Here is a 24598-nt window from a genome sequence, read left to right as displayed (position 1 = left end):
CAACAAATCTGAGTAGACAAGGATGGATTTTCCTTGTTATGCTTTGGCCCAGAGGCTTCTGGAAAGGCTGAGCTTTTCTGAATCAGAACCAATATCAGCCTCTTCTGAGATTTTTGAGAATAAGAAAATTGACAACCATCCTGACAGAAAAGAATTTCCTTCTCCCACATTTACCTCATCAGTGTCATCAGGGAAGTAAACCTTGTGGAAAATTTGGGTTGTTTTGTGTTGAATGGCTTCCACTTCTACCAGATGGGGTGGGTATTTTCTGGATCCATTCCTGAAAAACACACAGTGGCAAGTGTCACAGCATCATCATAGCAAGAATCCTTTTTTTAAATCTTCCAATTTTAATGCATATCCTTTTGAGTAACTTCAGCTATTTTCTTAATATTATTTTTCTTCCAAAAAGGAAGAAAGTGACTGCAATGGACCTGGACGAAGTTGATTAATTTCTATTTTTCTGCACTGCTTATAAGAAACCCAATGTCCCTTTCAATCAGTTTGGTGGAACAGAGAGAGGCTGTGAGCTTTCACTGTGCCCCCAGACATCAAAATATCTCCCAGCTGTATTTTTTCACACATATTTGGAAGTTGTGGTACAGTCAGGACTGGGAGTCTTTCAGTGCCATACCTCAAGGCTTTCTGGAGTCTCTGGATGCAGTCTGCTGCCAAGGGGTGATGTTTCCGGGATTGCAGGAACCTCTGGACGTGGGGCAGGAGGATGTTACTCGGAGGGAAAAGGCCTGTACACAGCCACAATAGCTCCCAGCCTTTCTCTTCACTGTATCTGCACAAGAAGAGACCCAGGAGGAAAAGAAAATCACTCATGGCACGGACACTTCAGATGTTGCTTTGCCCAACACAGTCTAGTGCACTTGGGCCAAGGAGAACAAAGAGCTCTTACTTGATGTGGTTGTCTGTGAGCTGCTTGAGGGTCTGGCAGTAGATTTCATCCTTTAGGGGTTCAGCTTTCAAGGCACCTTCAAATATTTGGTCTGTCAGCTCATTGACTGAGCGGGTCCTTTTGGATGGGTAGTCACCCATATATTTCAGCACAGGTGGGAGGTGGGAGTCAAGGATGAGCTAACTGGGATATTTGGTGAAGGCCGTCTGTTGATGATGTTGCTAAAGACATCCTACACATGACTACAGAAGTGGCTGCAAAGGGATATTCTGGCATCAAACTCTGTCTCTAAGGCCACGTGGACTGACTAGGGCTGTGGCCATCCACAGCAGGTTCATTTGGAAGAGAGTCAGCTGAACCAAGACAGAACAGTGTCAGTGTGTGTGGATCAGCAGGACCCAACAACTGGTCCCTGAATCCTCACTGATTAAGAAGTAGACACACCTCAGATTTCAAGGATGCTTAAGGTACAGATTTGTGGTGCAGACCCATTTCCAAGCCTGTTGCATGTCCCACAGCCTTTAAAAGAGACCTCAAACCTTTCTTTGGGCTTTGCTCGGAGCCCTAAAGAGCCAGTTCAGCTCTTTGCCTGTCAGACCTGTTTCCCAAGGGGACTCCCAAGCAGAGGAAGGATATCAATAAAGGCCATACAGGCTTCTTGGGACAGCTCCTCGCTGCCCAGGATCTTCTTCAGCAGCGGCTGTTTGATGGGCTCACGGGTGTAACACCACAGCTTGTCCTTTCCACGGCTCTTGGTGATCATGACCCGGCTGAGGGTGTGCTTTGGAGGTGGTCTGGTGGCAAACACAAAGCAAGAGGTAGAGAGATTACAGGGATCATAAGAAACAGCTTATGGCCAATGTTTCACCTAGGATGGTTACTCACGGCATGTAGCTAATGAACCCTTACATCAAAAGGGACATCATGATTTAACAAGTATCCAGCTCTGCTCAAAGAGAACCACTTGTACTCTCCTATGGCTCAGAAGAGTCTCTTATAGACCCTACCTCACTAATGACACCACAATCACCAACGCTATCCCAAAAAGCTTCTAGCCACAGGAAGGATGATGGCAATGAATGGTCAGGCAGCCACACTTAAAGAATATCACCTAGCATAAGCCTGACAAGGGGAAGACATTTCAGAGGATCTGATCTGCCTGTTTGGATTGCCAGCCCATCCAAACAGAAATGGGAGCTTTGGTCAGCTGCATTCAGCAGTGGTGCGCATTTAAATTTTTGGAACTGAGATGAAAATTCCTATATAGCCTTAAGAACATCCTCCCACATAATATTAAATTTCAAATTGCTACACCTCTGCTAAGAAGAAATACTTTACAAAACCTTGTCTGTGGAAAACCTGCAGCTCAAATGCCATGACCTAAACCAAAAGTTGCAGTTGTACAAAGTCACACAATGGGGTATTTAGAGTCTTTCTCAGCAGCAAAAATTTCCCGATTCCCAAGCTACCTGCAGATGGACTCCTATAATTTTTGAGAATGGTTAAAAAAAAATCACCTAAAATAATCATAGGAAAATTCCTCCAAGGTGTACGGCTTTACTCTTTCTTCACTGTCTGAAACTGCCATCTGTGAGGTTCTGATAACATCTTGTCGTTGGTCAGGGGTCATTGTGACCAGGGCCTGTGGGATGAAAAGCTCTCTGTTACCTGGTATCTGATGTATTCAAAGAGAGGAAGCAGATACAAAACAAGAACAGTGAAAGTGAGAATAATCCATCAATTCCTGTGAACAGTCAGTTAGAACTGCACAGTTGTCATTTCTCTCTGCCATTCTCAGTCACTGATGCAAGGAATAACAATTATTTCCATATTGTTGATCACTTCCTAAGGAAGATACTGTGCTCTGGAACCTACAGCTCCACATGTGAATGTAGCAGTTCCCTCCAACCACAAACACACCTTTAAGCAATCAGGCCAGCTGGAAGGATTTAGCGCAATTCATGGACATTCCAAGCCACAAGTTTGTGGTGTCCTGAGTGCCAAGATCAGAAGAAAGGCTGAGATCACTTTTGCCTTGGACAGCTTGTCACCTCTCTCATCCTCTTTGGTTTCTGCCTTACGTTCAGGGAGACTTGGCCAGATCTAAGCACTCCATGAAGGCTTTGACCTCCCAGGACATTGTACCAAGTTGTGTAATTCCATAAGACTGCTTACCACAATCTCCAACGGAGGCATGGTGACGGTAGGCAAGACATAGACGGAATCAGTTGGGAAATCCCCTCTCTGCTTGGTCCGCTCATTGAACCCATTAGCCCACCCCGAGTTCATCACTTGTTCTCCTGTGTCCTGGTCCAGAACTATCAGGTCTCCTTTAAGGAAGCTGAGGAACCCAGATTCCTCTCCCACTGCAAAAAACCCAACCATTGGTTAGAACTGTTTTGTTTTTTCAAATTCCTCAGGAATATTAAATCTATCTCTACATTTACCACTGAGTTGGACTATTTACTTGCCTGGATTTGGGTTGTCTTGGAGAGTGACCACATACTTGGATCGTTTCCTTAATCCTTCAAGGAAGGTCACCACCAGGTCCCGGATGTCCTCTGCATTGTTGGAGGTGAAAGTGTATTCATCACCTTTAATGGTGGCCAGGGTGAAACTCTGCCCTTGCAGCTTTCCTCCTCTGGGATATATTTTTATAGGAGACATAAACATGAAACATAATGACATCCAGAGGCAAAGCCTGGAAGAAGACTGATCTATGGTGAGATTGCCAGCCCAGTCTATTCCTCCTTACCTGCTGCTTGACACAGCTGTGATCTCTGGGAAAGAAAGCTCTAAGAGAACCTGCTCCTGTTCATCCACAAAGTACACCCCTGTCCAGTTGACAGCTACAATCACATCATTTTTAGGCAGGCTTGGCCCTGGGGTTAAGACAAGACATTCAATCAGCTCATGAAGGGTCTTAGGATATAGAAAACGTTTTAAAGGAGGATGCAATTATCAAAAAGCTCTCTGGTTTTTTAAGGGAGAGAAATAGTGGCAGACCCATAGACTGAGTCATTGCTAATCAGGACGCAACAAAAATAATGTGTCCAAAAAAGACCATCTAGATGGTCCCCTTCTTGTCTCTGGAATCCCCATCTCTCCTTCCTTTTGCTTTAGAGCAGCTTGTGCTCTGGGGATGTGCTCTACTGACTCACCTGAGAATTTGAAGGCTTCATAAAATCGAGAAAACAGCAAAGGCCACTTGAAACGTGCAAAATCCACTACTTCTTCCTTGACCTTTTTTGGGTCTGCCCTCTTCTGAGTATAAATTCCCTACAGAAAAAAGCAAACCACAACCAACATGAAGCAAAACACAGTTATATCCAGGAAGGAAGCAAGGAAAATCAATCCATGATTGAAGATCTCGGAACAAATATTAATGACCTGAAGATCTTGGAACAAATATTAATGGAGGTCTCTGTGTGGCTAAGGGCCAAACTACTGCAGGAACAAGTGACAGTTTGGTCAAAGTCCTGGCCTTCAGTTTCCACTTTATGGAATAATCTGACTTGGAGAAAGCTGGGCAAGCATCTGGAGCAACCAGTCTCAGTGAGGTTGGCCTCAGCTGACTGGATTTCCCTAAAGTAAGTGTTTACTTTTCAGCTTGACATTCCTTTAGCTGGAAGCAGACATTCATCTCTTAAGCCTCTTACTTAGGGCATCCTTAGACACCTGACACTTCTGTACAAAGCTGACAGGCTGACAGGGGATGTGCAAGGTCCAAGTGAATCACTGTGTCTCCACTGATAGTTAAGTTCAGGTGAGACTCCCCATGCACATGGAGATGTTTACATAGTAGGGATCCTGATCTGAAGGTGGCTCCTGATGTTAAATGAATGCCCATGCTCATGCCAGGAACATCACCCCTCATGAGTGGTCAGGAGTACTGGGTAATGAGTACTGGGAAGTGCTGTCGTGTGAAAGTGTCACAAATGTGCTAATTGAGGCCAGGGAGGTTTTATACAGTGCTTGGCACAATAAAGCCCTGACATTACCCAGAGACATGAACCTCCTCTGTAATACAACCGGTAACACCACAATCTCATGTAACAGGAATGTCACCCCTGAGATGGTGTTTCACATCTCACAGTAAATCTTTGCAGGATGTCTTTTGCCAGATCTTGCATAAAAACCAATGGTAAAGCTGAATATGGTTAGTACTAGCCCTACCCTTTCTCACAGTTTTAGCTTTAGGCCAGGCTAAGAGCTAAACTATAATGTCTGACACATGTTTAAAAGGCAAATGAAGCTATTGAAACATGACATGGTCCCTGACAGGTGATCTATTGTCCCCACCTTTTTATGTGCAGCTATAATAAGCTGAGCCCATTTTTCCACTGTTTTTGAAGCTGTGATCTCTCTGTCTGGAATGTAGGATGGAATTAGATTTAGCAGCCTTTCCAGTACCATTTCTGACCCATAGTCCACGTAGTACTGCTGGGAAGCCAGTTCTGCCAGATCTTCCTCCTGTGGGAGCCAAACAAATCAAGTTAATGCTGTCACCAAGTCATCAAGAAGCATGTTGTGGAGGCTGGGTGTACTACACAGTTGTGTGGGGATGCTTCTTTTTGGCAGAACTTCACTTCTGCACCTTTTTGCACATCTGAAGTTCAGGGCATTGACCACTGAAAGCTATGATTAAGCCTTACCATGTTCATTGTTAAGAATGCTCATGCAGCACATGGAAGCTTCCAAGCCCAGTCAAGACAATCTGACTGCTGTAGTTCCTGTTTTCCGAGTACCATAATGCCCAAGCTAATGGGTTTCCAGGGAGGAATATTTATCATCCCCTTCGTTGTAACCTATTTCACCATCTCAAAGATACTTGTTGGACCAGACTGGGAGCTGCTGAGGTCACACACCTTGTCACACCGGTACTCCCCAAACTTCACCCCTCGCACGATCTGTTGGTAGATGAGATTGGTGGCCACGTTGTCCTCGCTGGGGTTGTGCCAGGGGGTGAAGATCTCCTTCCTGAAGAAGAGCCGCCACGGTGCGTTGCGCTCCTGCGCTCCCTGCTCCTTGGCATACTGCTCGCACTGGGACACAGCATCCATCACGTGGTCATTGCCACTCCCCAGCGAGGACACCTAGGCAGGGCAGAGAGAAATGTGCCATTCACCTGAACAAATGCAGACTGTTTTAGGTAGAGAGGTCTATTTTTGAGTCACTCAGACTACCTTTATAATCAGAATAATAAAAATAATCAATGGTTCTATGTCATCTAGTCAGCCAAGTCCTGCAGCATGGCTGGGTGAGCCATTACATTTTGAGCTCCAGCTTCCCATCCAGACTGAAAAAAGAGCATCAACATGATTCAGCAAAGCCAATGGTCCCATTTTAAACTATTGTTGATTCATACTGTGCTTTGAAATGTGCTGCTTTGAAGTCATGGACTTGGATCCAACCTAGCTAAGCATCAGAAAAAGCCAGAATAAAAGAGCCTGTCCTGTTACAGAAATTTACATGTCTCCTCACTGGGGTCTGCCATGAAGCCTCCAAAGCACTACATCTCCTCAGACTTAGCATCCTTTGCTGAATGTCTCCTCAAAAAAGATGAAGAATACAGAGTGTAAACCATTTTCTTCCCCACCTAGAGGCAGAGGTGGCCACATCTATAGGTGAGAATATACTTCATCCTCTTATACAGCAGCTCTTGGTATACTTGAGTTTCATTGTCTTGCAGCTGTTGTCTCACCTGATGAAGCTTTGCCCCTCTCATTTATGCTCACCTTTATTTCAACAGAATTTCTGAGAAATATATATTTTTAGGTCAAATAAAGCAGGTTAAATGCCAATGCTGGCATGGCAGTTTGGATTTTATCTCATTTCAGAAGCTTAATTTCAACTGTTAGCTTTCCAATTAAATTTAATTGGCTCCCTTGCATAAAAATCCAGGTAGGATGTTTTACTGGAAATTCATCTCTAATAAGCTTAACTGAGAGTAAGAGAATAGCATCACATAAGCTTGTAGGAGGAAAGGAATTTCTGAAGGTTTCTGGTCCACCAGACTAGTCAGAACAGGTGCCTCTTTGAATGGGTTTCTCTGTGCATTTTCCTGTTAAATTCTGAATATCTCCAAGGATATTCAGAGGAGAGAGATTTTCCTACACCCCAGCTGCAGAGTTTGACTACTCTTTTTGTGAAAATCATACTGACATTTGCACTGTAGAAATAATCCCTCTGCCTTCTGGAAGTTATACGACAGCAAGGAGAACCTCCCTCTTCTTTCCCAGAACTATTCAGGAACAAAAGTTAAGATGTACCTTGTCAAAAAGTGCAATGTAGAGCGAAAAGCCAAATCGGTCCTTCAGGCTGATTTTGTCAGCCAAAGAATTACAGAGCTCTTTAGCAGTTGTTGCAGAGTCTGTCAACAGTGTCTTTGTCGTGCCATCCATAAACGTGACAGGCAGCATGATCGGTTTCTTGGACTTGGTCGCCTAAAGGATTAAAGTCAAACTTTATAATGTTACGTGTATTTCCATACTATTTACCTGCATACTCCGCTACCCCACTATGGTAACCACTTACTAATTCCTGATCCCACTGACTGGCTGCTTTTCAGTGCTACCTCACCATATTTATCAACAGGATAATGTACAGCCAGCCACTGGAAGCACTTGGAAGTCACAGATATTTTATTTACTACATTCAGTCATCAAAGTGCCTAATCCAGAAAATAAAACATGCTTGGGAATGCTCATGGACACCGGAACACAGCTGTATATGCTTGCAAACCAGTTTAGAAAATGAGCAAATTTGCACAAACTGCCTGTTCCAGCCATAATTATCCCCAAACAAGCCCCAGGGACCACTCATGGGAGGCAGTTTGCCTGCAGCCACTTTCATCTAGAACATAGCTTTTGAACACACAGGAGCTTGCTCTGCGCCAGCTGGACTCAATGCCAACAGCACATTTTTAATTTACAAATACTGATGCAGCCAAAAGGATTGATCTTCAACATATACTGGAGCACATCCAGGATGTGTACAGGGAATGCAATATGTTGGAATTTCATGAAAATTGTTGACAGGAATAGGCATTCTGCTGTCCCACATTCTGTCCTGACAGACATGTGGTTCTTGTGACAGTGGAAGGCTTAAACCCTAAGCCCCAGTTCCCTGGGGAGGACATGGAGGGGCTCATACCTGCAGCTCCAGCCAGCTGGGTGGCTGTGTCCTTGTCCCGTTGGCAAACGTCCGCCTCAGCCTCTCTTCACAATAGGGAGCGTAACCTGGGGGGCCTCCGTTGATAAAGTTCCTTAAATACTGTCGGCAGCAGGGAGCACATTGTTTAGACCTTCAGCTTAAGAGGCCAAGCATTTGCAAAAAGTAATGTTTTATTGGAGAAAAGCCCTCTGTGACTAATGACAGTGATACCACTCAGGCTTGGATGTTCCTGCATCACATCACTGGAAGCTGAGAGACAGTAGACAGTCTGCACCCCTGCCTTGTTCTTCTACTGTGCATTTCTGGTTTCAGAGGAGATAAGATACCAGACCAGATAGACCTTTGATTGAAGCCAGAGCAGAAGCTCTTCTGTTCCTGCTATTGCTGCCAGGGATTTCTATCTTTGTATTTTAAAGATGTGTTATAAAATGTTATTGAATGTTGGCCAAAAAGATGGGAGCAAATGAAAAACATGTATAAGTAATGATTCCAGAGGATTGTAAGTGAATGCTACTCAGAACATTTAACTGACAGCACAAAAGATCTTTCACAGTGACATTAACAGATATATCCCTAGTCAGATTTCAAATAGCATTTTGGCCTAAAACAGAATTTTAAGCACTTCAGTGTATGTTAAGATATAACCACATTATTGTAGAGAAAATTAAATCCAGTGATTTCCACAATATGAAAGATAACACACTTAAAAATTTTACACAAACATCTTGGCCAAAATGTTAGCAAAGACTAATAAATCTGTAAACCAATTTTTTCTGAGAGACTTTGTAGAAAGATAGAGTTCTCTGAATGATAACACACAGCTATTCCTTCAGAAACACAGACTGCTTTGTAACACTGTCAGCCATAAATAACATGGCCAGAGAGACAGATATCTCAGTAAATCCTAACTTACAGAGACAGTATGAAGTACCTACGTAACACAGGGAGGTTATAGGAATGAGATCTGTTGAGAGTTTTTTGCAGATTGAGGAGTTCTTGCTAGACAATGGCCGTATTCAGCTGATGCACAATCCAGCCTGCTTGTAATAATGGACAATGGACATGCTCACAAACAATGAATAATGGACATATTCAGAAATGGGGTCGGTATATTCTTGAAGAAGATACAAGAAGAAGAGTCATCAGGACTCAGGAAGTTTGTCAGCAAGCTTGGGAAAGTAAGAAAAAAGTGAGTCATGGGTGGGTCAGACGACCACAGCAAGACGCGTGAAAAATTGGGTGATCCAATCAGTATTCTATTTTAGATGCACGAACAGCGAGGATTAACTAATCATGTACTAGCTAGAGATGCGTGGACAGTAGAGATTTATTAAAACTATAGTCTTTTTAGGTATAATTAATTTGACTTCACTGGATCATATAGAGATTTATTAAAACTATAGTCTTTTTAGGTATAATTAATTTGACTTCACTGGATCATATTGGTTATGGTGTGATGTCCCTGAACCTCTGCACCCCGCAGAGATCTGCTGCAAATGATTGTAAATGGTTGATGCAATGTCAAAGTGTAGGTTTAATTATGCTATTGCTAATAATGAAAAATATGCAATTACATATTTTTTCACATTCCTACTTCCTTGTGACTGAACCTTCCCACCTAGACCCACTGTTAGTTGAAAGAAAGGTGCAAAGAAAAGGAGTGTTAATGTGCCTTGGCCCATATTTAACACATGATGCGATAAAGGTGGGATCCAAAGCATACCTTGAATATCTGGGAGCTGGAATACATATTGAAGACCTGTCTCATTATCAATGAAATCCTTCTCAAAATGTTCAGTTCTAATTGATACTTTTGAATGGCAGAATCATAGAAGGAAATGGATGCTATGCAGAGGGACTTGGACATGCCTAAGAGTTGGGCCTGCGTGAACCACAAGAGGTTCAACAAGGACAAGAGCAATTTCCTGCGCCTGGGCTAGGGCAATCCCAAACACAAACACAGGCTGGGCAGAGAATGGATTGAGACTAATCCTGGGGAGAAGGACTTGAGGGTATTCATGGACAAGAAGTTCAACATGACGCATCAGGGAGCAGTCACAGCTCAGAAAGCCAAACGTGTCCTGCGCTGCATCACCAGCAGTGTGGGCAGCAGGGCAAAATTCTGCCCCCTGCTCTGCCCAAACCAGATCCCCCCTGGAGTGCTGCATCCAGCTCTGGGGCCCCCAACACAAGAAAGATGTTGAGCTGTTGGAGCAAGTCTGGGGGAGGCTGCTAAGATGCTCATAGGGCTGGAGCACCTCTGCTATAGAGACAGGTGGAGAGGGTTGAGGTTGCTCAGCTGGAGAAGAGAAAGCTCCAGGGAGACTTTAGAGCACCTTCCAGAACTTAGAGGGGCTACAAGAGAGCTGGAGAGGGACTTTTGATAAAGGCATGGAAGGACAGGACAAGGGGAAGTTACTTTAAACCAAAAGAGGGCAGGTTTAGATTGCGCATAAGGAAGAAATTATTTGCTATGAGGGTGGGGTAAGGCACTGGAACAGGCTGTCCAGAAAAATTGTGTCTGCCTCATCCCTGGCCAGGCTGAATAGAACTCTGAGCAATCTGGTCTAGTGGAAGGAACGCCCACTTGGCAGCAGGGTTTAACTGGATGACTTATAAAGATCCCTTCCAGCCCAAACCATTCTATGCTTCTGTGATTCTATGATCCTGTGGTTGTATGATTCTATGTCTGAGCCTCCAGAACTACTTATACATTATTTCTGACAAGTGCTTCACTATCCTAAAGAAACCTTCTATTATTAAAGATTTAAACCAACACAACTTCCTGCACCATACTTCTCAGATCTCATTTCCACACTTAATTTAATTTCCTGTGACTTTGCCAGTGATTTATCTTCTTTATTAGATTTCACACTGACAAGGCCTGGGGATGAAGGAGGCATTTCTATTCTTGGCTTCAGCTCTTTCAGTCCTGAACACTCAGTACCTAATATGATATCTATGGAAGTTAATGGAACATCTTTATTTCCAGTCAGGCAATGGAACAAATTGTCCAGGGAAGTGGTGGAATTATCATCCCTGGAAGTATAAAAAAAAAAAGCAGATATGGCACCTGTGGACATGCTTTAGTGGTAGGCTTGGCAGTGGCTGGATTGGCAGTGGTTGGACTTGGTCTTAGACATCTTTTCCAACCCAAACAATTCCACGACTCTCTAATTTGGAAAGCAGACTGTTCAAATCTAGGCAACAGAACTTTGCCCAGAAAAGAGAAAATCCTTAAGAACAACCTGATTTTCTAAAGTGTCAGCCACTTGGCATCTCCCACTGACTTCAGTCCTGCTGATCCACAGTGCTGCTGAAGATGGGTTACATGTCATCTCATGTGGCTGTTTGGAATTGGATGTTCTCAATATGACACATGATGGGGAACATAGCATCATTCAGACAGCACCTTTGCAAACATACTTCCATGTAAATTAAATCCTTCCCTTTCCATGTGCATTTTTTAGTATAAATTTATATTTGTAATTGGCTGTGCTCTACCTTGCCAGTTATAGTAGAGTAGATGCCTGAGGTCGTACTGTCAAAGCCGGTAAATGCTGAATGCACAGACCTCTGCATATAAGAAACAGAGGAGAAATGTGGGCTATTCTGGTTGTGTGAATTCCACTTGCAGGCTCCCCTAAACAAATTTCCTACCAGAAGTCACTTAATCACATCTTCACACATCTACATGCAGGAGACATCACGTAATTTGGTTGTCTACGTTACCTTTAGAGTCAGAGGAAAGAGACAGTCACTTCTCAGGAGTGACTCATCTGATTGACATTAGACATTGAACCTTGGATCATGAACAATTTCCTTAGGAACTCTCTTATCTTCATTTCTGGCAAAGACTGGGATTCCCTCTACTGTGAAACCCAAGACAAAAGCTTGTCCCATGAGTAGAAAAGAAAATGTATTGGTAGATAATTCATTAGACAAATGTCATCTGCAAGTTACCTTCACAAACTTCTCAGAAGGAGCAAAACATCCCACACAAAGGGACATCAGTATCCAACCCCTAGCATGGCTGCTTTTGGATGGGTTCTGAGTCAGCTGCTTGCAGATTTGACAGTAGATTTCATCCCTACAATAGGAATTAAAAATAATTAAAAGTTAAACAATAAAAAAGAGGAATTATTTTACACTAGCTTCTATTAATAAACATAAACACATAAATTGGCTAAACCAGAGATGAGCAAGTGCCCTTCATTTGACACTTTCCAATTTTTGAATGCTTCATTTAGCAGCTGAAATGAGTTTGAGTTTTTCATTAGCAGACCATTAAAAATATTCATACAAACAAAAGAGATACAATAGTCAAATGGAAAACAGAGAAGTGAGGAACAAGAGTGGGCATTTAAAAGACCAATCCAGTGTCATTAGGACTTCCAGAAATATTTGAATCTGCATAGTCTTTCCACTGGGTCTGATATGGGCAGTAAGGAATATGATCCAGCCTAGTCTGCATTATACAACTTAACCATGAAAAAATAATGAAACAAGAGCTTTGTAAAGCTGCAGATAATATCAAATTTGTTTGAATAGCTCAAGAAAAGCTCAAGAAAGAAGGAATGGAAAGAATGGCATGTTCATGCCTTTGTTTTGATGTCTAACCTTAAGGCTGGCCTGAGGATGCCATTACCAATAATGAAATGGAGCTTCTCCAGGTTGGAAGTGGGTCTGTCCTCGAGCATGCTATTACCCTGCAGCGTAGACTCACCATCATGAAGTCTCTTTGTCACCTGCCAACAAAACATATTGGTCTCCTTCAGGACAGCCAGTCACTGTGGGCCCCCCACCCCCATCCCAAGTGTGTGGTGCTCCCCAGAAGGACTCCTCCACCAGCCAGGAGGGTTCTCAGAAGTTCTTTGATCTAGGATTTTAAAGGGAATGGGAGGGTTTGACTGTGTTTGCTTTAATCATATATGGGTGAAATTAAAAATGGTCCTGTCTAGTTACACTTCCACCTGCTTGGTCCTTTCCCAGGGTTTCTACAATGGCACCCCCTTGTATCCCAGCTCTGAGCTGCTCCTGCTGCTAGGACAGGGACACCAAATTTCTTTGGAATAAACCATCTACTTGCCAAGGAGGACTTGTCCCTTTAATCTAATCATATTAAAATAATCATCAATGTTTTCACAGGCAAAATGGACCCATTGCCCACGCTAATGGTGCAGCTGAAACTGCTTAAGCATAGTGCTGTTTGTGAAAACAAGGATGGCATTTGTCTGCCTAGCAGCTCACTGTCTCAGCTAGTTAACCCCATCTCCATTTAGAGAGATAGACATTCCTAGAGCATCTTCAGAGCCAATTAGGGTGAGCTGGATAAGGCCCTGTTTCTCTCCTGTTTCTCCCCAATCTTCGTGCTCTCAAGCAGGTGTCGCCAGGTAAGATGGTGCCTGCTCTGCAAATCGGCAGTCTATCAATTGTTTCCATCACCCCCACCTGAAAGATTGATCATTCCTGACTCTTTTGAGACAGCACTTCTCAAAAGCTCTCAGCCTGGGGTAACTGCTCCCATGAGGAGTTCTGTCCCTGGCACTGGAGTGGAGCAGAGTGCTGTTGGAGACCCCATCTCTGCTATCTACAGGCAGGAAACTAACAGCAGGGATAGCAATCAGACCATCACAGAGTGGTGAGAGGTATCAGCAGCTGGATGGAGGGCTGTGAAAGAGGGGAGGGAAGGTGCTGGATGGATGGAGAACAGGAGCCGAGGGGAGGCCGGCGCGAGGTGCAGAATGACTCAAGGAGACACGGGAAGCCAACCTTTCCCCTTAAACACTCCTTAAATCTTTCAGGCAGAGAGACAGGTAGCGCCAAACCCAGAGGAGGGCTGGTTCTATGTTGTCTAGGGAAAAGCAGAAGAGAGTCAGAGAGGGCTGCAGACAATCCAACGGCACTTGTGCTGCCAGGCGGCCAAGCGTCTCCCCTCACCTCCTCCGTCAGTTTGGATTTCTTCTTGAGTGTTAAGGAGACCAGTTTGTGCCGCACACTGTTCTTCTTGTGCCCATCAACATGAGTACTCTGCAAAGCAAGAGGAGGGGATGCAAAGTGGTGAGATGCAAGTGCTGAACAAGTGCTCTCTCTGCCTCCCTGGGCTCCTGCAAAAGACCATTAATCCTGAGCAGAGACTGAGATGTGTCAGAGGCTAATGGGAACCAGAAGTCTAGACCCATATTCCTGAGCCTCTGGATAACCCAGGGTTGGCTCTGAATTTTGTAAGTACTCTCTAATCAGTAAGTTTCCCTCAGATCAAAATTATATGAAAAAAGTTATGTTGAATACATGGCTGATTTGTGCTGAGTCCGGGTCCATCCATTTCTGCTGTATGACAGTGGAAATGAGATGAGCAAGGCCACTCTCTGAGACAAGCCATTTGCACAGCAGGTTTTTAGCCGGAAGTCATGTAGCCAGGGATTCATGGACAGGTAGTCCACCCCCTGTGGTTTCATAACTTTTAGCCAGTCCTGTGCTCTGTCAGGTTTCCCAGAAGGACACCTTTGATGTGGGACAGTTCCAGGCACTGACTATATGTCATCATATTATTTGCTGGCTTTCTGCTTTTATAGCAAACTTTTGGGCCCAGTTAACCTTTACCCATGTAAACAGCTTTGAAAAGACCACAATTTCACACCTAAATGACACTTTAAGTCCTGTGGCTGTGATGGTTTATATCCATTATAAACATGAGCTGGTGCTGTAAACCTGGATTTGCATATCATTTTGCTCAGGCAACTTTTTGTACTGTGAAGAGATGATTTAACCACAGTCAAAAAGGACAGCTTAAATTTCCTTCTCTTCTGTACTACCTGATATCTCAGTTGGCCAAAATACAACTTTTTCTAATAAACAAGCAAGAAGTTATGGGCAGAAGGAATGAAAGGTGATTCTTGGTGTATATTTTTACAGAATTATGATCCTTAGGCTACACTCGTCAGGTAATTCACTAGAAGTGCTGAATGGTATCGTCATTTTAAGAACAAGAGATTTGTTAATTTACCTCTGCAAATACTACAGACTTGTCAAGAAAACTTCTTGAAAATTGAACAGTGGCATCCAGAAGATGCCAATGGCAGATTATATCTCATCCTGTTGAATAAATCAATTGCCAAAGATGAAAATGTATCAGCACTGTGGACATTGATTTCTCCAGAATAATGTTTTGTCTGGGAAGGATACTAAGATGAAGTCCTCCAGTGACATCCAGAAGGCACTCAGGATGCAATAGGGATTTGGGTTTTAAAAAATTTTCTTTCCATAGCTTAATCTCCTGGTAACTAATTACTTCCTGCTCCAAGATTAAGGGCACATTTTTAATTTAGTCTCTTCTGACTCAGGGCAGATCAAAAGGAAATCTCCAAGTAAGAAACATAGGACATTGCATTCCCCCCTGTACTTTAGGTGGGGGGAGGGTGGAGGAGAGAGATCAAAGTGCCATGAGAGATATCAGGGCACTTCCTTCACTGGGGAACATTCAGCTGGCGGACATTCAGTTCCCCCTGTGAGGAAGGGACAGGATCACAGGCAAATCTCCCTTCATAGCATGAGCGCAAATAAAATCAACAAACTGATTGCCTGCAGCAAACCCCACAAGTTGTTTCTTTCCAACACATTTCAATATCCAACACCTAATAATAACAACATCTCTTTTACAGCCACAACAGTTACCTCTCCTTCTCCCTGCAGAGCCTGCAGCTCTTTCTTATAGGTCTTCTTCCCAAGAGTCTCATAGATTTTTGTCATTACTGGTATCTTCTCACCCCCATCACTCATGGCTGTGTGGTATTTCGGCTCAGGGAGGTCTCCCATGAAACGCAGGATTGTGATCCATACAGCAAGTGCCGCCTATTTGAGAGGAAAGTCACAGCCTCTTAGCTCACACCAGGTCAGTGGAGGGGGTGGTCCAGCCATGCTGAATCCATCAGGATCCCCCCTGTGGTCTCTCTGTACAGCTGCAGGAGATAAAATACTTCCCTCTATTGCCTGTGCCACATGTAACAGTGGCACACTGTTTTTTGCCTGCAGCACACACCCTCTCTGAATGCTGGGCAGGCTGCTGGCTGGGACCAGACATTCTGTGTGGCTCTGTGTTTGTGCCACCATCAATGTGTCTGTGAACCCCACAAGGGGTTTGCTGCTTGACAGGGAATGCCAACCTTACTAAGAGGCAGGGACTGGCAGCTCCTGACCCACAGGGGAAGAAGAACCACAGTGAAGGCAAGCTCATGGGTAATGTAATATGCATTATAGGCATGCAGGTTCAATCCATTTCTGCTCTTGTACTGCTGGCTATGGGACAAGCAATTCTTCTCTTCTAGCTCTTCACTGATGTGTATGACAAGGCAAGAAGCAACTTATCCAGCTCCCTAGAATCTTTACAAGTTGTGCTGAAGCAACAATTTCCATTGCCCACGTCCTGAGCACCTCATTGTCTTAACACCAAGGTACAGAGAGGGACCCTCCTCTTTAATGCTCCATCCCCCTGATATTCCCTGTTCTACCAGCACTCAAAGCATACTGGTGGGCAGTGGTCATGGACACGTGTAGCAGATGAGTGTATCCCAAATTGGAAACTCTCTCTGGCTGGAGGGTTACCCAGGTTTGCTCCAACCCACCCAGCCCTGCACAAGGTTTTTCATCCCCTGCCTCACCAACTGGTCTCCTTCATCTTCATGGTACAAGAGAGGCTGCTTGAGGGGCCGGCGGATGTACGTGTGTGTTGTTGTGCCCTGGAAATACGTGGCAGCAAACTTGGCAAATTTGTACTCTGAGAGGTCTTCTTCCTCCTCCTCAGGGAGAGGCAATGCTGCATCCAGGTCCTCTTCCTCCAGCTCCTTCTGGACTTGCTCAAGATCCTGTTGTGGAAGGAAACGTCAGACACTCAGCATGGCTTTGGATATCAAACTACCATTTCCCTTTGGGCCTGACTTTTCTGTCAGTCTGATTTCCATCCCAAAACAAAAAGTCAGCTGGAAGAAAAACATGGAATATAGCTCTAGAGCCCATGCAAAGCCCAAGTTTTGAAGGACATGCCTGTGCCCAGGAATATCCCCAGAGCAGTAGAAGATACAACAAGCATGCCCTATGCATAGCATGAGGAAAGGATGTCTAAGAGCTAAATACCATGAGCTGTGATGAACCTAAAAGGAAAGATCTCAAAGGCCACAAGTTCTTGATGACCCTATAATGATAGCACTCTCCTCCATGTGGTAGTCCCAGGGAAAGATGTCAGGATGCCTGCCCATCTCTAGCCACAGCACAATACCCTCTGGGGTCACACAGGAGAGCCTGACCTTGAAGGAAGCCTTCAGAGACCCACTTTCTTATTACTGTACTCTTTCTTGATCTATTAATATTTTGCTAATGCCTGTCATGTGACAGCTAGGCTCCTGTTCATCTCCAGTACCTCAAAGCCATTGGGTGCCTGTCCCTCCTGGCCAGGAAGAGAGGAGGTTGTTCCCAGGAATCCAAACATTTTGTCCACCATTTCTGAGTCATTCACTGGCTCATTGCGAGCTCTCTCCATTTTTTCTAAGAGCTCTTTCTTCCGACGTGCTTCCTCTTTCTCCTTTACTTCTCTCTCTGCATCTTCCCGTGCCAGCTGGGCCAGGCGTACCTGCAAAGGGAGAAGTGCAGTGACTGAACTGCTCCTTCCAAAGAGCTGGCAGTAAGTTCCACAGGGCATGGATTTAGGAAGGCAGGCTGCCTGGTGCTTAGGGCACTCTATCTGTATCATGACTTGGAGCAAATCAGTGACATGTCCATGTCTCAGTTCCCCAGCTGCAGAAGGACAAAGCAATGCATTTTCCCCATTCCTTAGTGCCTGTTTAGGGGTGTTGGTCCATGCACAGCAACTCTCAGTGACCTAATTTTTTTCTTTTACACAACAGCCCTGCATGTCCACACACACAGAGAGTGTCCCAGTTCCCCCTTTATACAATAGCAAAAGTGAATAATAACTATAATCTCTGGCATTCCCATGCAGCAAATCAGAAATTCTGGACCAGACTCAAACTAATAGAGCACAGAGTACTTTGGTGAATTAAATACAAATCACTCAAGCAGGGCAGAAATCCCTTAGATATTTTTGTCATTGCCTCTCAAAGAAGCAAAACTAGTTCCTGGAGAACAGACAGAACCCCACAAAGAGATCAGTCCCCATGTACTTGGTGTTTCTTTTCTGCTTCTTCTTTGGCTTTCTTGGCACTCATCTCCTTTCGAAGTCGTTCCTCTTCTGCCAGCCGAAGTTTCTCTGCTTCCAGGCGTCGATAATACTGTGGGAATAAACAGAAGAGACTTTCTGAATAGGCATCTAATTATTTTTGGAATTATTTTTTCCCCTTTAAAATTGGATCCCAAGAGCACACGACACAGAAGCAGGTGTTTCTCCCCTCTCCCCATTTCCGTTCCTCCTCCACGGTACTCACCTCGCCCCGGAGGCGCTTGTAGAGCCTTCGGGCGATCATGCCGCGGGCGTAGGCCTGCACGGTGAGCACGGCCCAGAGGCGGTGCCGGAAAGCCCTGCGGACCAGGTAGCCCCGGCACCGCGCCTGGAACTCGATGATGCGCCGGCGAGCCATGTGGTACTGCTTGTGGAGCTTGCGGGATCGGTACAGGGCCTGCAGCCTCAGGAAGCCAATCCGCATCTGCCAGAGGGAGAAGGATGAGACCACCCCACCAGCCCGGGCCTCACCCACCCTAAGCAGATTTCCACTGCTAATCTCCTGCTTGCACGGCTGTAAATACAGGCCACTGAAATCAGTCCCCACAACCTTCTGGAGGGAGGTTCTCCAAGAGGGTGGAGAAATGAAGCTGTCTGGCTGCTGCATTGATTCAAAGCCCAGGAAGGACAAACACAGTTTGTTCCCCACTGAGCCTTTGAGAGGCCTCAGGATGTCTGGTTGGCCACTCCAAGGTAGTCACGAGTCATAAAGGTTGCTCCTGTGGAGGTCCAGCACCTGCAAAACCCCTGCCTGACAGTCAAGGTGCTGTCTGATGGCAGGAGGCAGCATCCTAGCCAGCCTGGAAGTGGCTATTTCTATCAAGTTGAAGGCTTGAAAGATTATACTGAGATACTTTAGACCTTAATACACTTTCCAAAAGACTCTGCTGTTGGGTCAAAACCAGTTGGAACAGGGAAGAGAAGAGGACTATGGACTGGGAGGGTGAGAAATTCAAATATGGTTCCACATGGAGATGGAGTACATTTTTTAGAGGAAGCTGCCCTTGAGTTTTCAGTCATCTGGAAACTAGGGGAAGACTTACAAAACCCCAAATGACCAGTTGGTGCAATGGACATATAAGTCACAGGGGAGAGGACAGCTAGAAGATGGTCTCTTCAATGAGAGAACAAAGCAAAAGAGCAAACTTCCATTCATCACTCCAACTGATAAAAGCCAACCTCACCACTTCTGACATTCAATGGGACATTTTGAACCAGGAAACCCTTATGTATGTCCCAGGTTAGAGAGGCAGGAAGGCAGAGGTGTGAGGAAGCACTCCTGTACTTACAGCACCATAGTTCTTCCTGCAGTTATGTCCACGCCAGTATCTCTGGATCATCAGGACTGAATTTCTCACTTTCAGGAAATTGGACCTGCAAAAGCATTTCAATTATTTACCTCTGTGGTTTGGTCACAAGTTATCATCATCTCCTGGGCCTTATTTCTTTGAGATTTGAATCTGAGGGTCCAGGTGGAACAACCACCCCATTTTTGGCTTAAAAATATCTCCTTCCCCAACTTTCCTTGCTTTCATAAAAACTTCTGTAGGCACTCTCTCTGAGAGGTCTCTGCAGGGAGATTATGCCACATTATGGAAATGGGAAGAACAGGAGATGATAGGAATCCCAGCCCAGCATCCTCTTCTCACACCTAAAATCTCATCCCTATGTGTCCTGCCCATTTCATTCTAGCACCTGAAAATGGATTGAATCCCACCCAAATGACTGAGAGCAAACCTCACCAACACCACGCTGCTATCCCTATCTGCTCCTCCAGTCCTTCTCAGCCTGATCTGATCCTACCTGTAGACAACATGGAGACAATTGTGTTGGGAGGCCTTGGGGGGTTTCGTCTCACTACAATCAGTGTGTGTGAAAGACTGATGAGTTATTTAGCATGTACCCTTTCTGCAAAGCACAACCTGAGTCACAGCTGTGGCTTGGACACTCAAAGAGCATAAAACCCCAAGAAATGTCCCTCCTCTGCAGGTGAAGCTTGTCCTTGGCTGTGGCTCCCCCTCTTCATCAACAAGAGTGCCATGAGCTACCTGTCCTCTTCCTATGTCTCGAAACTGGGTTGCAAAGGGAATAGTTCTGAACCCCTTGGGCTTTGGGGAGAGCAACTTTAGTAGCAGTGGTGACCCAGCGTTCCCTCGGCAGTCTTGCGGGGATCTCCATAGATTGGAGATCATGGCCTCAGCATGGCCTTCAGGTGGCTCAGAGCCCTCTGCTGCACTGTCATAGCAACACCACATTCCCTGAAGATGGCACTGAACAGGGACAGAACATCCTATTCTGTGCAGGTTTGAGGCAGATAACACAGTTATCCTCTTGTTTCCTCTACTGTTTTCCTCTAGTACTTGCTGCACCTGAGTGTCAACACATCAGGGGTCCCCTCTGGTCATCTAGGCACCAAAGAAGTAATGCAGCCTCCAGGATCCACTTGTTGGATGAAGTATCCCACATAGCCCACCTCCCATTTGGCAATGGGGTTCATACCTACCTGTCTTTATACCCACGGACCACCTTCTGGATGAGGATGACTTTGTCCGTGATGGCCTTGTCTCTCTCAATCTCCAGCAGCATGTCGTGGTGGTCCTGTGGGAGGAAGCAACACAACATCAATGTCTCAGGCTCTTCCTCTGCCTGATATGTGGTCAGAGTGGGTGGTACAAGACCCTTCCCCAGGATAACTGATGAAAATAAACTCTGGGGTCATTTTACATCCCAAGTATTATGCCACTTGCTCACTGGGGAAGTCCTAACATAAACCCTAGTGATCTATAGTCTTCATTCCCAAATGAATCAGGTCATCCAGAAGCTGCAAATGCAATACTTCACAGTCTGAAAACAGCTGAATTACACTGCCCCTCCTTGCAGAGCTCCCTCCTAGTGCTCTCAGCCATGGGAGCAGCTCCTAGGAGCACTGGAGAGGTTTGCAAACAAACTCCAGGCTACCTGGGTCCCATCACTTCTTCCAGCCAAGACTGCAATGCTTCCCTAACCTAAGGAAAAAAAAGCTCTTCAAAACACTGAATTTCCTTTGCCCTGAGGCTTTCAGATACACCAATCCAAGCTTTATTCTGATTCCTCCCATGTTGTGTGTGATGCAGCTTTCTTTCCCAGGCATGGCAAGCTGAGCCATGCCACACTGCGTGCAGCAGAGGCAGTTCCACGTGTTTCCTGCTCTGCTCGACCTCCTGTGGCCCCTCAGGGCCTCCCAATTTCTCTGTTTCCTGCCCTGACAGCTGTGAAATCTTGATAACAGGCTCTGGAAAGAGCAACTAGTGCCAACAAGTTCTAGGGAAGAGATGGGGGTGTTTGTGCTGGCAGTGGGATTTGGGGGTGAATTTAGGTGTAAGCAATCACGGTTTATCACTGTGATTTTTGCTGAAGAGAAGCCTCACCTTCCAAGAACAGCAGAGGAATGGGTTTGTAAGAAAAGATGAGTGTGTAAGGGGCTGCAGGGCTGCAGGGCTGCAGGGCTGTTGGACTGCTCTGCATCAGCTGGACTGATGCAGAAAAGGAGACTGTAGGCACATCTTGGGTTGCGCAAGGATGTGCAGAAGAAAAATGAATCTGTTGTGCTTATGTCCCTCTCTCTGCAGGGCTCTGCATGGGCATCCCTCCTGCTGCTGTGCCTTTTGGGTGAAGGCAGGAGAGGTAGCTGAACCACTCAGCCCAGGAGGGAAAAGGCTGTGCACTGGATGTGATCATTTTTGTGTCGGTATGGATTTGTGAATGCATCAGAGCTGGCACCATGTCAGCACTTCCTCCTGCCTGCTGCTCCTAAACCGGCCCCAGATGTTCTGCCTTAAGCCAAGGTCTACCCACTGACATGCCAGCCCAGAGACCATGGAAAAGAGGTATGTCTTGTGATGGAAAGGAAATGGTAGGAGACACCTCCAGAGGCAAGGATCCAAGATGGATCCCAAGAGGGAACGTGGAGAACCACCCACCTTTAGAAATATCTTTGTCTTGCCAATCTGCCAGTCATCATGCTTCCCCAGCACTGCTTCAGCAATGCGCTGGCAGGTCCCACGCAGGTCACCCTGACAGAAAAGGAGCTGGGATTCACCAGGACCAGACTCATCCACTGCTCCTCCCAGGCCCAGTGTAAACCTCTTCTGGTCCCAAATCCTGCAGTTTTCTGCTAATGAGCTTTTTATGGCTTTACTGTCACTTTGTTTAAGATAAGTGAGACAGCCTGAATATGGTACCTGTCCCTGCCAGACCTGTAACCATTTTTCTTCACTTGGAAAGCCCAGAGCACCACTGTGACACTGGGGGATCATATGTTGCATAGTTGATTTTGGAGAGGAGGCACACCCCATAAATATCTCTGGAGATTGCCTAGCAGAGAGTGCTCACTGCCTGTGAAGGAGGACTCTCACCTGCTTGTAGGCTGGCTTCACCCCCGGCATGAGCACCCGGTAGCGGTCCACAAACTCCACGAAGGTGTAGCGGATGGGGTATCCCGCCCGGCGGATGCGGATGGTCTCCATCATCCCTGAGTACCGCAGCTGACGGACGCACAGCTCCCGGTCAAACAGCTGGGGGGGGGTTACAGGACACCAAATCAAATCACCAGGGGTTTGAGTACAAATCTTTCAGGGCTAGTTCATTGCACTTATGGGCAACCGTGCTGTCCTCCACACGGGCCTGATGAGGCACAGGCTGCTGGAGACATTTTTGATTTTCTTTGCATGGTTTTGTTATCTAATTCATCCCACGCCTTTTTCTTGGACTAACCAGAACAATACTCAGAAGCAGCAGCATGGTATGATATATGGACCTAGAGAACATCAGCCAGGATCTCAATACAAACAATTTTTTCCCCCCTAAAGCACATTTCAGAAGGAAGTAAAAGTTTTAGAATAACATAAAGTAACAAACAGCCAGGACTTTCCACTGACCTTTCACTTCCGCCATGCCATTTCCTATCACTATCAGTACGTTTTCCTTCAAAGGCAGGGACAGAAAATGATCTCTCAGACAATGTTCTCTTTTGCAGTCACCCTGCACAGCTCTGTGTGCCTTTATCTGGGATTGCTTTTCCTTTGGATTATTAAGCCAAGGCCAAAATTAAATTTAGCAAGAAATTACATTTCATGTCACACTGCAGTCTCTGGTTTAGTGTTAGCTCACCCACTTATTTGTTTCATGGGGAGATTAATTTCTCTTTGTCTGATTCTTTCAAACCTCAAACTGTTTTCCTGTCTCACTGAAAGTTTTGTAGACAAATAGTTTGAACAGAGACTTCTGGCTTAGTACTTATAAGACCTGATGAAATACAGACTTCCTATGCAGAAGTCAAAATACCAGACTGAATTCCAGACACCCAGGTGTAAAAACAGTTCATAATAAGGGCATATAGAATGATTTGCTAACATCAGTTCAGGATGTACACCTATTTCTCATCATTGCCTATGTCCAAAAAGAAGGTCTTGTTCTAATCTCTGCTCAGATGACAATCACACATCAGACATATTGTTAAATGTTTATATTCCATTAACTGGTTTTTACTCTCACCAAAACCAGGATAAGAGCACAGTAAAATGGTCTGAGAGACCACCAGACCTTTTGCTCTACATCCTATTAGGTTCTCTGAACAGCAAAAAAAAGTTTCAAACAAACACTGCTTGTAGATAACAGCCCTGAAATTCAGGATTTTATACTTTTCTGCACTCAGCTGAGCTTTGCTAACAGACATTGACTTTAGATGAAGCTCCAGCCCTGGCTAGATTATTTATTAAATAAAGTTCTTCCTTTCCAAACAGTACCACAATTAAGTTTGGCAGGCAGGAAACAGTGATTGCTCACAGCATCAGTGTCTGATCCTGCAAGGTGTGGGGAGTACATCAAAGTGTGCAGCACCCACCTTATCACCTGCCTTCTGCTGTAAAACTCGGAGAGCCCTTCCATGAGCAGTTCGTGGTCAGGGTGGTTGAGAGCCCTCTCCCTCCTTCTTATTTGCTCCCAAAAGTTTACCCCCATAATGTTCATTGCTTTTGAAGCAAATCACTGTGAACTGGAGCAAGATAACTCCTCTAATGTTTCCTCTGTGCTATTTTGCCCTTTTTCCTCTGCTTTTAGAACCATGCTTTTGTAATTGGTGAAGAAAAAAAAATAGGCAGTGGGAATGACCAAACAGGATTTAAAATAAGGGAGATCCATTGTGAGCAAAGATTTTTAGGAAAACACCCATGGGAAGATGATTTTTAGAAAGCACTGAGCTCTGCCACAGAACTAAACCCAGGGCTCAGCTGAAGTCTCTAGCAGGAAGG

The 24598-nt window shown here is 45.1% G+C and overlaps 1 protein-coding gene across 7 annotated transcripts in view; it reads right to left on the bottom strand.

The window, feature by feature from the left end:
- Nucleotides 1-24598, bottom strand: part of MYO7A (myosin VIIA) — a 58634-nt gene that overhangs the window by 7940 nt on the left and 26096 nt on the right. For 4 of the 7 annotated variants that reach the window (XM_058800608.1, XM_058800610.1, XM_058800604.1 and 1 more), the window contains 25 exons: nucleotides 22706-22864; nucleotides 22271-22363; nucleotides 20815-20909; nucleotides 19601-19685; nucleotides 18517-18735; nucleotides 18256-18363; nucleotides 17496-17705; nucleotides 16741-16944; nucleotides 15758-15934; nucleotides 14024-14113; nucleotides 12704-12831; nucleotides 12047-12173; nucleotides 8063-8182; nucleotides 7180-7353; nucleotides 5776-6003; nucleotides 5210-5380; nucleotides 4069-4186; nucleotides 3663-3789; nucleotides 3379-3548; nucleotides 3083-3273; nucleotides 2425-2549; nucleotides 1544-1701; nucleotides 908-1061; nucleotides 635-790; nucleotides 175-280 (listed from right to left, as the gene is read on the bottom strand). In XM_058800608.1, the coding sequence (XP_058656591.1) occupies nucleotides 175-280; nucleotides 635-790; nucleotides 908-1061; nucleotides 1544-1701; nucleotides 2425-2549; nucleotides 3083-3273; nucleotides 3379-3548; nucleotides 3663-3789; nucleotides 4069-4186; nucleotides 5210-5380; nucleotides 5776-6003; nucleotides 7180-7353; nucleotides 8063-8182; nucleotides 12047-12173; nucleotides 12704-12831; nucleotides 14024-14113; nucleotides 15758-15934; nucleotides 16741-16944; nucleotides 17496-17705; nucleotides 18256-18363; nucleotides 18517-18735; nucleotides 19601-19685; nucleotides 20815-20909; nucleotides 22271-22363; nucleotides 22706-22864 (3693 nt within the window). Of the gene's footprint in view, nucleotides 1-174; nucleotides 281-634; nucleotides 791-907; nucleotides 1062-1543; nucleotides 1702-2424; nucleotides 2550-3082; nucleotides 3274-3378; nucleotides 3609-3662; nucleotides 3790-4068; nucleotides 4187-5209; nucleotides 5381-5775; nucleotides 6004-7179; nucleotides 7354-8062; nucleotides 8183-12046; nucleotides 12174-12703; nucleotides 12832-13855; nucleotides 14114-15757; nucleotides 15935-16740; nucleotides 16945-17495; nucleotides 17706-18255; nucleotides 18364-18516; nucleotides 18736-19600; nucleotides 19686-20814; nucleotides 20910-22270; nucleotides 22364-22705; nucleotides 22865-24598 lie in introns of all 7 variants that reach the window. The other 3 variants (XM_058800606.1, XM_058800607.1, XM_058800609.1) reach the window with 3 other exon arrangements.

The sequence above is a fragment of the Ammospiza caudacuta genome, chromosome 2 (genome assembly GCF_027887145.1).
Source record: "Ammospiza caudacuta isolate bAmmCau1 chromosome 2, bAmmCau1.pri, whole genome shotgun sequence".
NCBI lineage: Eukaryota > Metazoa > Chordata > Aves > Passeriformes > Passerellidae > Ammospiza > Ammospiza caudacuta.
The sequence above is the reverse complement of the archived record's forward strand: the minus strand, read 5'-3'. Positions and strand labels throughout refer to the sequence as shown.